The sequence below is a fragment of the Protobothrops mucrosquamatus genome, unplaced genomic scaffold (genome assembly GCF_001527695.2).
Source record: "Protobothrops mucrosquamatus isolate PMUCROS unplaced genomic scaffold, P.Mucros_1.0 scaffold2464, whole genome shotgun sequence".
In the NCBI taxonomy this organism is placed as follows: Eukaryota; Metazoa; Chordata; class Lepidosauria; order Squamata; family Viperidae; genus Protobothrops; species Protobothrops mucrosquamatus.
The window spans coordinates 14300-28988 of record NW_015388534.1 but is presented as its reverse complement, the minus strand read 5'-3'; the positions used below and the strand labels follow the sequence as shown (position 1 = coordinate 28988).

The following is a 14689-nucleotide window of genomic DNA, read 5'->3' as shown; positions in this document are numbered from 1 at the left end:
GATTTGCAGATGAATTTTTTCTGATACAAGACCCAGCTTCTACAGGATAAAAAGGCGTTTGGTAACGTGTACTTGAATTAACCAATGTTAATATTATCAGTGTAATATTACATTTCAACACAACATTTATCAAGCCTTAGGTACACATGTTGGAGTGAGACCCATCAGAATCTTATCCCAGCATGGCCCACAGCCTTATTCAGGCATTCATAAATGTGAATGTGCTAACTCCATTCATTCCACTCACAACTTTCTCCACATTGCTCGGAAAGGATGGAAAAGAGATTGCAGCTGTGCAGGTCTCTTTTTGCAATCAGGTGGAATCTCTACCCTTTCCGTGACTGTGCAGGTCTTCTAAAACTAGAAACTGAATCCTGATTTTGATTTTTCTACTCCATGTGAAAAGGTAGGAATTTATTAGGCAGGACAACCCCACAGCTCTCAATATGGCTACCTCACTTCTGAGCAATACATGTGCCCATCTCTAACATACCAAGATAGCCTGCAAACAAGATGTTAGTAATGAAGGATCCAGATTTTACATGCCAGAAGTGCCCTCTATATTACATTCAAGAATCCAAGGTTCTTTAAAAGAAAAAAACACCTCTACTTGCAGAATGCTTAAGGTCAAAGAGTGGATCAGGAACTTTACCGGCCCAGTTATATCCATTTGCAGAATAGACACAACTCAGGGTTGTTGTTTTTTTGTTTTTTTTAAACAAACGCTGAAGTTGAAAGCAGGTAAAAAGAACTACAGGATAAAAACTACAGACAGTATTGGAACACCACAAATCCTAACTCTGGCAGATTATTTCAATCAACAACTTCTAGCCTTTGGTTGCGCCTTGATTCCAGGTTTTTAAAGAGAAGTCTGTTTACCAAGACAGCCCAGCCGTTTTAATTCCAAGGTTTTCGAAGATGCATCGAGATAAAAGCAAGCTGAAGGTTGCAAACCCTTCTAGAAACCTCTAGCACTCTTACGACCACCGGGTGTAAAAGAGCTTCGCCCGAAAGGGAAGAAAATCTGGCATGCAAAGGGCTCGTCCGCTCGGTCCACAGAATCAGCACGTAAGAATCGTGCCTCTGCGCGGGCGGTCCATCCACCTCCAGGCTCTCACCCCCCACCTCCCCGCTCCTCGCTCCACTCCACCTTCCAATCCCAACATTGCAGCCTAGCAGGCGGGCCGACTCACCGAGCTTCTCCGCCGAGCTCCAGGATAACAAAGCGGGCAGCAACAGGAGGACACTCAGCTCCCGGCTGCAGCCCATAGTCCCTGGACCTGCTGCCCCCGGAGGCCCTTCTCGTTCACTTGCTTCTCCCGGCCTTTTTCAAAACTCGCTCCCGCGCCCGGCTGGGGAAAGGTTTACGCGCCGCAGCCGCGCTCGCTTTTCTTCAAAGGACGCGCGACGTCCCCAAAGAGACGCCTGGAATCTTCTCACGCCAGAGGAGCAGCGTTTCCCTCTGGCTACAAACCTCCCTCCCCTCGGGCAAAGGAAACGAGGGAGGAAGGAAGAAAGCAAGAAGCACCGCTCTTCTGATTGGATCTCGGGAAAGGCCCAGCCCCTCTGGATCTCGGGAAGGGGCGGAGCCTAGGGCCCAGCCCCTCCCTCTGGGTCCTTGTGGGAAAAGCATTTGTTGTCTTCTCGTTCGCCGCGCGGCCGGTGGATCTCCCTCCACGTCTGGTCGCTGTGCAGGTGACGTATAAGGCATTTGGCGGGGTAAAAAACCCGGCTTTTTCGGGGGGAAAAAAGCCCCACGGTTGTTGCGGAGGAAAGCTGATCAAACCTTAGACTTTTAATAATAAGCTCGATTTCCAAAGCAGGAGTCCCTGGATTCTCCCTCGACCCCTATTCCCAGTGAAGAATACTGCGATTATTCCTGCATCCTCTCTCACCGAGACTCAACCACAGTGCGTTTGATATTACAGTACATTACTGTTACAGAACATGTACTAAATGCCTTTCTTTGAGTTTTGAGTAATGACTGAACATAACATGCAATACAGAAATGTTTATGATCATTCCGATAAATTACACCCTTTCCCTCTCTTAATTTTCCTCTTTGGCAAAAAAATATATTAAATAAATTGCCTACTTATTGTAGGCAAGTAGACAAATCTTAACATTCATAGTTTTAGAAAAAAGTAGGGTAGGAACCCTGTTTCATGCACAAAGTATTATGAGCATCAGCTGAGGAATGGATAATAAACGAACCCCATCTCTCTGTCTCAAGAATATTTATATATCCATTCAGTGGAAATCATCCTTGAATCCTCTGGGGAAGTCATGGAAAACTGAAGACAGCGCTACAAAAGCAGAAGCCACAGAGCCAGTGGGAAGACCTGTTCCTTGGAACCTCTCCAGATAAGGAGATGTTGGGAGATTGCCCACACGCGCTTGGGTGACTGTTCGGTGCAAGGAGACCCCAGACAGTGGTTTTCTGCAGGTTTGAGCACCTGGAGACAACGGGATCAGCCATCTTGCTCACATAATGGTTGAGTCTTTAAAAACACTTAAGTTCATAAGCCTCATTTTCCAATCACTTCAGAAATTACTCATTAACTACTATTAGATAGCTTGACACCAACAGGTCTGAAAACACCAGATGAGTCTGCCTTCAATCCTGAGTGAAAGAAATCTTCAGTCATAAGCTTAGGAATTTAAAGAATCTGAAACCAACAGCAAAAAGGCAAATAAGATTTTGATCTTAGAAAGTTGTAAACAGAATATGTCAGATAAAAACTGGAATATTGAAACTTTTACAATAAGATTTTGTGATTAAATACAAAGAACAAACAGCTTCTCATAGGAAATAGATCCTGTTTAGATTTTTCCAAGGTCCAACAATGATAACAATCTTATGATTTCAAAAACTTGGCAAATAGAGAAGACTAATTCTTTTAGGTAGCAGAAAGATTTACAAACCTGCAAATCTTATGATCTTATAATTCTAAGAGTTTTAATTTCTTAACAAAAGCCATTCTTTCATCCAAACCAAACACCAGGCAGCAAAATACAATTTAAATCAGATAATCACAATTATCTACTTTCTTTTCCTGGAGAATCCTGTATTTATTTAACCTTTGGTTTCTTCCTCTGCTATATAAATCTAGATATATCTTTTTGCCACTGTTTCAGTTCTCAAAACAGGTAGTGTCTGAAATAAGAACAACATTCTAGGGAATACAGTCATTTCCACAGATATTCTTCCCAACAGAGATAATTGCAATTTTTCAGGAAATTTTTTTAAAGAGGCTAAATTTATGTTGTACCTTATGGTGTAGAAGTGCTTTGCAGACCCCCACAGTATACTATATTTAAAGAATAATATTTGTCATATTGTGGAAAAAATGTGTCTGGAAGGAAGGGCACTCAGTGATTCTGGCTACTAAATACTGTGTATTTTTTCTCTGCCTTAATGTGACACTATCAGAAGGGATTGCCCTGAAGCAGCTTGTAGAACAAAAGTGGATCATAACATTGCATTAGGGAGAAGTGATCTCAGAAAAGACCAAGCTGAGAAGAGGACAAGCAGAATTCCTCCTAAAAGTAATCATCTGAGGTGGTCATGCTGATAAAATCTTTTGCAAAAAGTTCTCAGACATCTGGAAATTTGACACTGTCGATGCAGAAGGAGAGAGAAATCAGCATCTAACATTTTACATGAACAGACATCCATTTGAGGTTAGATTTCCCTTTACTTTTCTATGGGGTCCTTGATGCTCTCTGAGTTTGGTGGTTTCCTTGCCCCAACCCCCCACTGCCCCTGGTCCTCTGTTATCATTTCATGCATGGCACAAAGAATCATACCAATCCCTAGATGTCCAGAATTGGCTTAGGAAATGTACAAGGGAATAGAATTGAAGGAGGAATTATGCTACAATGCCCAGATATGGGTGTTGTTCTATCAATGATAGAAACATCTGCAAATATAGTATAGTATATGAGCATGTGTACTTGTATGAAATTCTGATTTGCCCAGTGATTCAAGGAATCCCACTGGTTTTGGACAACTATTCGTGCATTTCAGAAATCAGCCCCAACCTATTTCAGTGGGGCTTGCATAGGAGAAATTTCTGGTGGGTGGAATCCTCTGAGGTCAATTGGGGCAATTTACCACTGAAATCTCTATCAATAACACCCTCTTCCTGGGCTGAATATGAAATCCTAGGACAGTGGTGGCGAACCTATGGCACAGGTGCCAGAGGCGGCACTCAGAGCCCTCTCTGTGGGCACACGCGCCGTCGCCCCAGTCCTAGGCCTTCAGCTGGGTTTTATAAAACCTTTTCGCTTTAAACCTCCGCCGCCGTGTGCAAAAAAAAAAAAAAAGTTCAATCAATGAGTCAATTTCAACTTCTCGTGGGAAAAAAAAGATCTTGCAAAGTTGGAATTGATTGATTGAACTTTTTAGTCCCACCCAGTCTGCCCACCCAATGGGCCACACCCACCCAATTGACCACACCCATCCAATGGGCCACACCCACCCGGCACCCGACAACGCATAAGTGGGTTTGGGGTTGCAGTTTGGGCACTCAGTCTCTAAAAGGTTCGCCATCACTGTCCTAGGAAATGAGACAAAACTATGTCGTAGTTTATTCCAACCACAGGGTGTCACCATTATCCTACATATATATATATATATATATATATATATATATATATATATATATATATATATATATATATATATATATATATATATATATATATATATATACACACACACACACACATACACACACACACACAGCTTTCATAGGAAGTAAATATCAACTCATACAGAAATGAATATTATTTTCTTATTGAAATTAATCATTTTCACAACAAAATATTTATAATCAGATTAAATAATAATTAAAAACACAGATAGGAGCTGGTCTGAACATCATAAGATCATATACAGCAAGAGAGATCATGAATGTAATGTCAATGAAAGTATCTGTTTACAAGAGAAATTATGTCTCAGATGACTTCTGTGGCACTTGTTCTTTCTAAGAAGGAATTTGAATCTCTGGTCTTGTGGTAGGATTCTGAAGACTGGCTGGAAACCGTCCTTGAGTGCAAAGAGAGTCTACAGTCTGCTTGAAGCAAGACGAAAACGCCATGAAAGTGTCAGTAATAATAACTATATTGACTCTGTGACAGAACAATATCTCTCTTTCTGGCCTTCCAGTTGGATGCGAATAGAGTCCATACAATTCCAAGCCTGCAATACTTTTAGTCTGAGAAATAGGAATGACAGAGGAATCTAGGAATTATGCAGAACAGGATATTAGAGAGGTCTGAGCTCAGTTTAAATATTGAAATGGCCGAAACTAGCACTATCTTAAACTGCAATTATATGTTGGTCCTCAGAAAATAATGCTACCCTTTCCTCTATGCATCTCACGAAGAATAGTGTGGTAATTTCCCCTCTCCATTCTTTTTATTTCTTTCATTGGTGTCCATTTTCACAAAAGTGAAGTAATGTTTGTTAAACCATCTTGCTATACCAGTGTTTGTTTTGGAGCAGCAATGAACCTACACACACACACACACACACAAACCTTTTCCTTTTGCTACTAAAGCGTAATATGCTTATGAAATGTGGAGGATTGACAGCTATGGCGTGGTTAAGCATATTTGATGCTGTATAAGCTTTCATCGAGGTATACTTTCCTAGTACTGTAAACCAGCAGCACAGAAGTCTGTGAATATATGGAAATATTGACCTAGCTATGATAATATAGAGTTTTTCTTTGGTTGCCCATGTAAGTCTTCACAAAGTTGTCCCCCACCCCAAGACTCTATTTATCTATTATAAATAAGCATGTATCCATTTAAGAAAGGATTCCCCCCCTCTGTTATCACATTCCTATTACTGTTTTAACAATCAAATCTCTTTCCTCACCAAATTATACAATGGAAATGAAGAAAGCTCATGAAATAAAACAGGAATTGATTTGTGTATGGAATGATTGGACCTTGGTTACATTTTGGTATTGAAGAAACACTTTTGAGCTCAGAATACACTCAATATGTTTTGAATTTTATTTCTTTTCCCCCCCCCCTCAGTTCTGGTTGTTGGGTAGGAGATTCTAACAAACCACAGTAGATCCAACCAATCTGAATTCTTATCCATCCACCCTGTCCACCCAATTCTTCATCTTCCCTTCTGTCTGCCAGAAACACAGCTGATTTCTTAGTTTTGGACAACAGGGTGGGTATGTATGACATTTATAATACCGGGTGGATAAACATTAGAATTAATAGATCTTGACAATTTGTGCCTTTCCAATGGCATCTTAGTGAGTTTGCATTCTAGAGATATATTTGGACTATTTTTCAAACATAAAACTTACATGAGCACTTAGTTCTGGAATGAAGGCTGTCATTCATAATAGAAGACTTGTTTTCATATGAGAAAAAAGCACGTGCCTTTGAATCAGATGTAATTCCTGATGATTACCGGGACAAATCCCAGCAGATTTCTTGGCAAGGTTTTCAGAAATGGTTTGGCCATTGCCTTCCTCTTTTTAGGGCTGAGGGAAAGTGACTATCCAAAGCCACTCAGATTGCTTTGTGTTTAACTCTCCTGAGTTTTTACTGATGCCTTTTAACAACTATGTCAAATAAATAAATAGCTTTTTGATTGTTATCACCAGCGGAGTGGTGGTGGGGTATTTTTTGTATTTTTCTGTATTGGGATTTTCTCCTTGTAAGCCACCCGGAGACACAAGAGTGAGTTCAGCAGCAATATAAATTTTCTTAAATAAATTTCATTCCCCTTTGGAGATAGATTCCATGTGCCAATTCTTCAGCATCTATAACTAAGAAGGTTTGATTGCAAGAAAAACAGTGATCAAAAATCCTAAAGAACCTCCATCTGAATAGGCAACACTACCTAGATCAGGGTCTAACTCTCACATCATAAGGCAGCTTCATATAATCCACTACATCTTCTTCATGCAATTGTAAGTGTTTGGATTGATCCTATAGCATCCTTTTGCTTGCTGGCTTGTTTGTTTGGCATATTTCTGTGGTGAGTATTGCTTCTTATTCCTGATAGCAATCATGACAATAAAATAATACTTCATAAGCTAGAACTGTCTTAAATAAGCAAATTATATATATATATATATATATATATATATATATATATATATATGCTTCACAAACAAAAAAATTCCATTCTAGAAATGTGTGTTTAAAAGATCTACAATCTCACAAAAATATGCCTTCTAAACAATCATTGAAATGAATAACTGTGTTGTTTGTCTATTAAATTTCCAAGTCACCTTTCATAAATAAAACACTGCCAAAGTGGAATGCTACATATTCAGACAAGTTTATAATAATAATAAAAAATTACACTCCCCTCACCCCAAATAGCCTCAGTTTTAAAACTAGGCAACTTATTAACTGCTATTGCCACATGTCTATGGAAATTCTCAGTCATCGAGCTCATAGTTGTCCCAAAGATGCTTTTTCACGAGGCAACTGGACTTTCTTGTTTTTCCTTTGAAGATGTTTCACTTCGCATCCAAGAAGCTTATTCAGCTCTGACTGGATAGTGGGGAATGTAAGGATTTATACTCCTTGCCAACAGCTGGTCATTTGCATTCTTTTAGAGAGTCATTGATGCCACCTGGAGGTTTATCTGTGTCGTCAGGGTCACCTGAGTGGTGCAAATTGGTGTGGAGCCTTCTTGGAAGGCTCCACACCAATTTGAAAGGACTGTTGAAAGGACTGTGTTGTAGACTGAGATAGATGATGTTGTATCCCTCCTGTTCCAATTTTTGACATAGATGGCCTCTTGGACCCCTCTTTCAAACCAGCAATCCTCTCTGTCCAAAATGTGGACTTTGCTGTCTTCGAAAGAGTGGCCTTTGTCCTTTAAATGCAGATGGACTGCTGAATCTTGTCCTGATGGGTTTATTTTCTTATATTGTGCTATGCTATTGCCACAGATACTGCCGGATAGCATTGAAGCACACGGTAAAACTTTCAGCCAAAGTTTGTATATTAGTGCTGTGGCTGACATTATTATTTGCACATTTAAGTTGCTCTAGCAATCCAGAAAGGAGAAGAACTATGAACAGGTACGGATAAACCTCAGCTCTCTTCTTAGCAATTTGACTCTTGGAATGTTAGTCAGCCCCTGATTCTGATGCAGAATCATGCTTTTCATCACTGACTTGCTAACCTTCATTTCCTTAGGGATCATATTATTTGACAGTTCAAAATGAGACCCTGTAGAAGGGCACACCAATATACTTGACAGCCAGCTAAAAACTATGAGAAACTTGCTGGCTGAGTTGAGATGGCTTTTCCTGCCAAGGTCATGCCATTCCTTCTCTCTCAACCAGTTAAGCCTTCCACAGGAAAAGAACTCTTGGATCTTGGGCAGCCAACTAATCTCTTGTGGAGTCAGACAACCAAAGTGCATTGCTTCAAAAAATAACACACATACACACACATACACACACACTCTAAACAGATTTTGACCTCCTGGCCACAGGGGTCAAAACTAAAAAGAGTACAAAGAATGCTCCAGCTTTCTGAATTGGGAATGTGCTGTCATCTTCTTTTCTGTGTCAGGCTAAAGATGTGTGGTGTCCTTTCCCATCAGTATACTATTATGATGGACAAATTTTGCAACCAGAATAACATCAAAGTGAGATTTTGTCTAGAGGTGCAAGTGAGATTTTGTCTAGAGGTGAAAGAGAGAACTGAGATGTGAAGAAGTATAGTAAATAATGCCTCTCATTACTGGCAATATATATTGATCCTTTATATATTGTAAAGGAATAATGAGTTCCTTAATTCAAATCAGTTCAAGTCCAATGTAAATGATAATTTAATGATTGGCCGAAGGTATAAGGAAGCCAAAACTGAACATCTTCAATTTGTTATTTTTATGGTGAAACCTTCAAAGAATCTCCGGATAGCATATGTTGGCTATATTTCTCAAGAAAAGCAAGCAGCAAACTGTGATCTGAATATAATTTATGGCCAGCTGGATTATCTGATACCTCATCTGCTCTGAAGCATGTAAGTAAGGTATATAAGCATCTTCCAGGATGCTGTGAACTTAGAGTACCCTTTGAAATTAATAAAAGATGTGGGTGGCCAGCATCTTGTAATATTGGGCCTGATGCCTGGAAAAGTTGACTCATCTTTCACTGATACCTAGTGCTAGGTTTTCAAGGGTTCAGCTTTCAAATTGGCACCTAAATAAAGGACAGATTTTTTCACATGTGATCAGAAATCAGGAGCTCCAACTTTAAAATGAAGGGCAAAAGTGCCGTAGGAGCAGAATTAAAATAGCCAAGGAAGATCTGGAAAAGACAAGAAAAATCCCATCCAGTCCAATCTGTATAAAATGACACATTTTAAAATCAGAAATAGGTGACTTTCAGTAGTTATATAGTTCATTGATATAAATTAATACAACTGTGCAGTTTCTGTGAAATTAAGAATTTACTGAATTTTCAAGAGAAAATATATAATGTGATCCAGAATATGTTTAATAAGTATTCTGCTGAATTCACTGGGTTTCCTCTAATAGCCATTGAATGTAGGCTTGAAATCTTAAGTACATGCAAAACTTTCTTTCAATCAGTCAGTCCTAAATCATTGGATCAAACTTTAATATGTCAGTTTTGTGAGACAGTATTCTGCTATTACTTTAATAAATTATTGATTAATGATTTGTAATATCAACTGAGTAGCCCTATTTAATTGTGTAAATTGTGTAAAACACAATTAAGATTGCTTAAAGAAGAAATCTGTCTGCCTGCCTGCCTGTATGTCTATCATCCATCCATCTATCCATCCATCCATTTATCCTGTGCAACTGAAACAAATGTGTATGTACAGTAGATGGTGATAGGAAGTTGATAAATACAGGTAGTCCTTGACTTACAACAATTCATTTAGTGACTGTTCAAAGTTACAAAAAGTGTAATTATGACCATTTTTCACACTTATGACTGTTGCAGCATCCCTGTGGTCACGTGATCAAAATTTGGATGCTTGGCAACTGACTCATATTTATGACGGTTGCAGTGGCCCGGAGTCATGTGATCACCTTTGGCGACCTTCTGACAAGCAAAGTCAATGGGGAAGCCAGATTCACTTAACAACCGTGTTACTAACTTAACAGCTGCAGTGATTCACTTAACAAAGTTGGGAAGAAAGGTTGTAAAATGGAGCAAAACTCACTTAACAAGTGGCTCACTTAGCAACTTAAATTTTGGGCTCAGTTGTGGTCCAAGTCCAGGACTACCTGTAAAGATGAATGGGTGGTTTGATTTCAGTATAAGCCACTTTGAAATAAGTGGGAGAGAGATTATAGCTTTACTTGTTATACCAGTATCAAACCAGAGTGCTGGACTGAGATTTTCAAATAACTGGGTCAAATCCCCATAGACTCATAATGATCACAGAGTGAGATTGGCCCCAACCCACCTATCCTGTCTTTTCATAAGGGCATAAAGACGACGCCTTGCCAGTCAGCTTGGGGGCCCCAGTGGGGGAATAACGCAATGGAGGAGGTTGATTGAGTACTGTGTTTCCCCGAAAATAAGACCCGGTCTTCTTCTTGTTTTTTTTTTTTTTGGTCCAAAAGAGGCACCAGGTCTTATTTTCAAGGGGTGTCTTTTCCTCTCACCTCATGGTGGTGGCACTGACAGACAGCCCACTTCTTCTGTGGCTGAAGGAAATGCCTTTGCAGCTGAGAATGGATCTCCGGCCTGCATTTCACTGTCAGAGGCCTTTCCAGAAGGCCTCTGCACCCGAGAACCGAGCTATGGATTGAATCCATAGCTCGGTTCTCGGCTGCAGAGGCCTTTCCAGAATGCGAAATGCAGGCCGGGGGATGCCGCAGAAGAAGTGAGCCGGCGAGGAGTGGCAGCTGTCGATTCATGGGAGGCCTGGCTGCAACGATAAAAGGGTGCAGGGTGCATGGGGGCAGTTCTACCCACCCATTCCTGTCTTAGCTTGATTTTTCGGTGTGCGCGTCGCCCCAAAACTAAGGTTTATTTTTGGGGTAGCTTATAATAGATCCAACTCCCCCCCCCCAAAATCAAGCTAGGGCTTATTCTCGGGGCAGGTCTTACTTTTGGGGAAACACAGCTAATAACAGATCCCACCCACCCCCATTCTGCCCCCGCCCTCCCCATGTGTCTTTGGTTTTAATGTTTGATTTTAACTTTTTATGTTTTAACTTAGATGTTACTGTAAGCCACCCAGAGTTACCCTATGGTGAGATGGGCGACCAATAAATTTTATAAATAAAATAAATAAATCCATTGTCTCATAGAATCTTCTGTCTACGCCACTCTTGGGTCCCTTTAGTCCTTTTACTCTGCCCTTCCATGCCTACATCGAGTGTCCCATTCATGTTAATGGCTGTAGCCATCCACATTACAGCTGCTTAAATCCTAAAATCCTCTGGTGCTTAGCCAAGCCTGGATGCAACCTGATCCGAAAAGATCCCAGAGTTCCCTGCAGGCACCAGCTGTCCCAGAAATTCTCCATTGGAAAAAGTAACCACTATGCATCAATGGTCTGTGAGAGCAGCTGAAAACGACTATTATTTTTATCTTACCATTTCTGACTGACTCTCATCATTCATCATCATCCTCTTCAATCAGCATCTGTTTTGAGCTAAAAGGATTTTCATCTGCATTCCTACTTAACAGTGACTGAATTCTCTTCACCTTGTCCTTTCTAGGAAACAATACACTTTTTTTTAGACGGAGAGAAACTCCAAAATGGTGCTGAATTAATCTGCCTGTGAAATGGGAATTAGATGCGTTCTCATGGGAACCTAATATGTCTTATAAAGTTGTTGTGCAGATAAACAAGGGCAAAGTTAAAGATTTATTTTATTAAACCTGTGATTGATACGCAGCCATGATTGGAGTGTGGTCTGATCTGCAATGAAACATTCAAACTGTAGCATTTTTGCCAGCTCACATAATTTGATTCGTGAAAAAGGGTATAGGCCAGAGATTGGAGCAAAATGTCCAAAGTCCATCTCATATCATCAACTTGCTTTTTAACCCTTAAAATAGAACTTAAATGAAATAAAATACTTTTCTATTTTCAGTGTGTATTACATTGAAACTATCAGCCAAAGCACACAAATATTTTTGCCCATGGGATTCTTGGATGTGAATCCAGGCCATAGAAAATATGGTTGAAGACTGAAATTCTCTCTCTCTCTCTCTCTCTCTCTCTCTCTCTCTCTCTGTCTCTCTTCCCTTCTTTCTTCCTCCCCTTTCTCTCTTTCTCTCTTCCCTTCTTTCTTCCTTCCCTTTCTCTTTCTCTTTTTCCTTCTTTTTTCCTCTCTCTCTCTCTCTCTCTCTCTCTCTCTCTCTCTCTCTCTCTCTCTCTCTCTCTCTCTCTCTCTCTCTCTTTCTCTTCTTTCTCTCTTTCTCTCTCTTTCTTTATTTTTCTTTCTTCATTTCTTCATTTATTTATTTCATAAGTGATCATTGGATGCCTGCTGGAATTCTTAAATGAGACCTTGCTTGCTGTGCCACAATTAACATACTTGAATTCCTACCAAGGTCCGTACTGTAGATCTTTCTTCTTGGCCCGTACTATTTCTGTACATAGTCCTCAATCCCTGAGAACAATACAATACTTTGTTCTCAGCATATTTCTGGTGAAAGCATCATGTCTTCTCTCTTTTAGTCCTGCCTTCCCCAATAAATATATAAATTTGTCTTCTGTAAACATAGAATTCCTAACTGGCAGTCCAGATGGCTATCCATTTCTTTCCCACAAATGTGACTTCAAGTGTGCATGGATATATGGATATGGATAGAGATACACATACGTAGATAAATTTGGCTATTTCTGCTGCGAAGTATTTGCTCAAAGAGCATCATTTCCTAGCATAACAATAGGTGATTGGATGTAAAACAGTGTGGCCAAGTGTGGTTGTAGGATCTGTGGGGTGTATCTCTCAGGAGACTGAAAACAAAATTATCTGCCAGCTTGTTGAAAAATAGCTCAATATTAAAATCACATTGAAGATTCATGAGAAGCAGTAGCCGTAGTAAATTCATCAATTTTAATTTTAATATGGTAAATATTGCTAAGACAAAGAAAAGCTTTTTTAAAGCTATTCTGGGGGTATAAACCCAACAGATCTGGAGCCTGCCAAGTTGAAAGAAGACTTGCATCTGAGCTTCACAGATACTGAGCAGAATCTTGGAAAGATACTCACTTAGGTTCTTTTCTACATGCAATTTAAATCATCTCCAGAATGCTGTTTAATAATATATTTCTTTATTTCATTAATATTTTACTTATTGTTTTATTTCATTAATATTTTATTTATTATTTTATTTCATTATTTCTTCAAATTCAGAATCAGAATCAATCTGGAAGGGACCTTGGAGGTCTTCTATTCCAGCCCCCTGCTTAAGCAGGAGATCCTATACCAGTGATGGCGAACCTTTTAGAGACCGAGTGCCCAAACTGCAACCCAAAACCCACTTATGTATCATCGGGTGCCGGGTGGGTGTGGCCCATTGGATGGGTGTGGCCTATTGTGTGGGTGTGACCAATTTTGTGGCTGTGGTTGCAGTGATAACGTCAGACTGGGTGGGACTAAAAAGTTCAATCAATCAATTCCCACTTTGCGAGATCTTTTTTTTCATGCGAGAAGTTGAAATTGATTGATTGATTTTTTTTTGCACTCAGCAGTGGAGGCCTAAAGCGAAAAGGTTTTATAAAACCCAACTGAAGGTCTAGCACTGGGGCGATGGCGTGCGTGCCCACAAAGAAGGATCTGCATGCTACCTGTGGCACGTGTGCCATAGGTTCGCCACCACGGTCCTATACCATTTCAGACAAGTGACTGTCTTTTCTTAAAAACCTCCAGTGATGAAGCACAACAATGTCTGAAGGCAAGCTGTTCCACTGATTAATTGTCCTCACTGTTAGGAAGTTTCTCCTTAATTCCAAGTTGCTTCTCTCCTTTATTAGTTTCCATCCATTATTTCTTGTCTTGTCTTCTGGTGCTTTGGAAAATAAATTGACCCCCCTCCTCTTTGTGGCAGCCTCATAATCCTGAGTTCATTTCACCATCAGCCCAAATTTAATCTCGCATGGTCTCTTTGCATACTGTGATAAAAGGAGTTTTTACCTCTTAATCCAACCCTGTTCTACCATACCTTGAAATATTAAATCTATAATCCTTCCCATATATGTCTTGGAGTTTGTCCATACATCTTAAAATTGTCAAGGTTGAAAACATTGATTTGGCATATCCAAAGGTACAGGGCTGCCCCCTTTTCCCTGGCCACTGGCCACCATCTGCTATTAACATTTACCTTCCTGGGTTTACCCTTTCATTTGCAGTGAGGTTTTCTGCCCTCCCCTTTTCTCAAAATCAAATTCTCCAAGCATTTGGCATTCCAAAACTAGTGAAGAACAGGAGAGGATAACTGAGCTCTGTAAGACACAGGATAATATTGCATATTGGGAAGAAGAAGAAGAAGAAGAAGAAGAAGAAGAAGAAGAAGAAGAAGAAGAAGAAGAAGAAGAAGAAGAAGAAGAAGAAGAAGAAGAAGAAGAAGAAGAAGAAGAAGAAGAAGAAGAAGAAGAAGAAGAAGAAGAAGAAGAAGAAGAAGAAGAAGAAGAAGAAGAAGAAGAAAGAAAGAAAGAAAGAAAGAAAGAAAGAAAG

The 14689-nt window shown here is 39.9% G+C and overlaps 1 protein-coding gene across 1 annotated transcript in view; it reads right to left on the bottom strand.

The window, feature by feature from the left end:
- The window catches only part of DCBLD1 (discoidin, CUB and LCCL domain containing 1), a 37959-nt gene extending 36600 nt beyond the window's left edge, over nt 1–1359 (bottom strand). Inside the window, exon 1 of the mRNA XM_015825052.2 lies at nt 1194–1359. Coding sequence (XP_015680538.1) covers nt 1194–1269 — 76 coding nt within the window. The 5' untranslated portion in view covers nt 1270–1359. The remainder of the gene's footprint in view (nt 1–1193) is intronic.
- Between the last annotated feature and the right edge of the window lie 13330 nt (nt 1360–14689).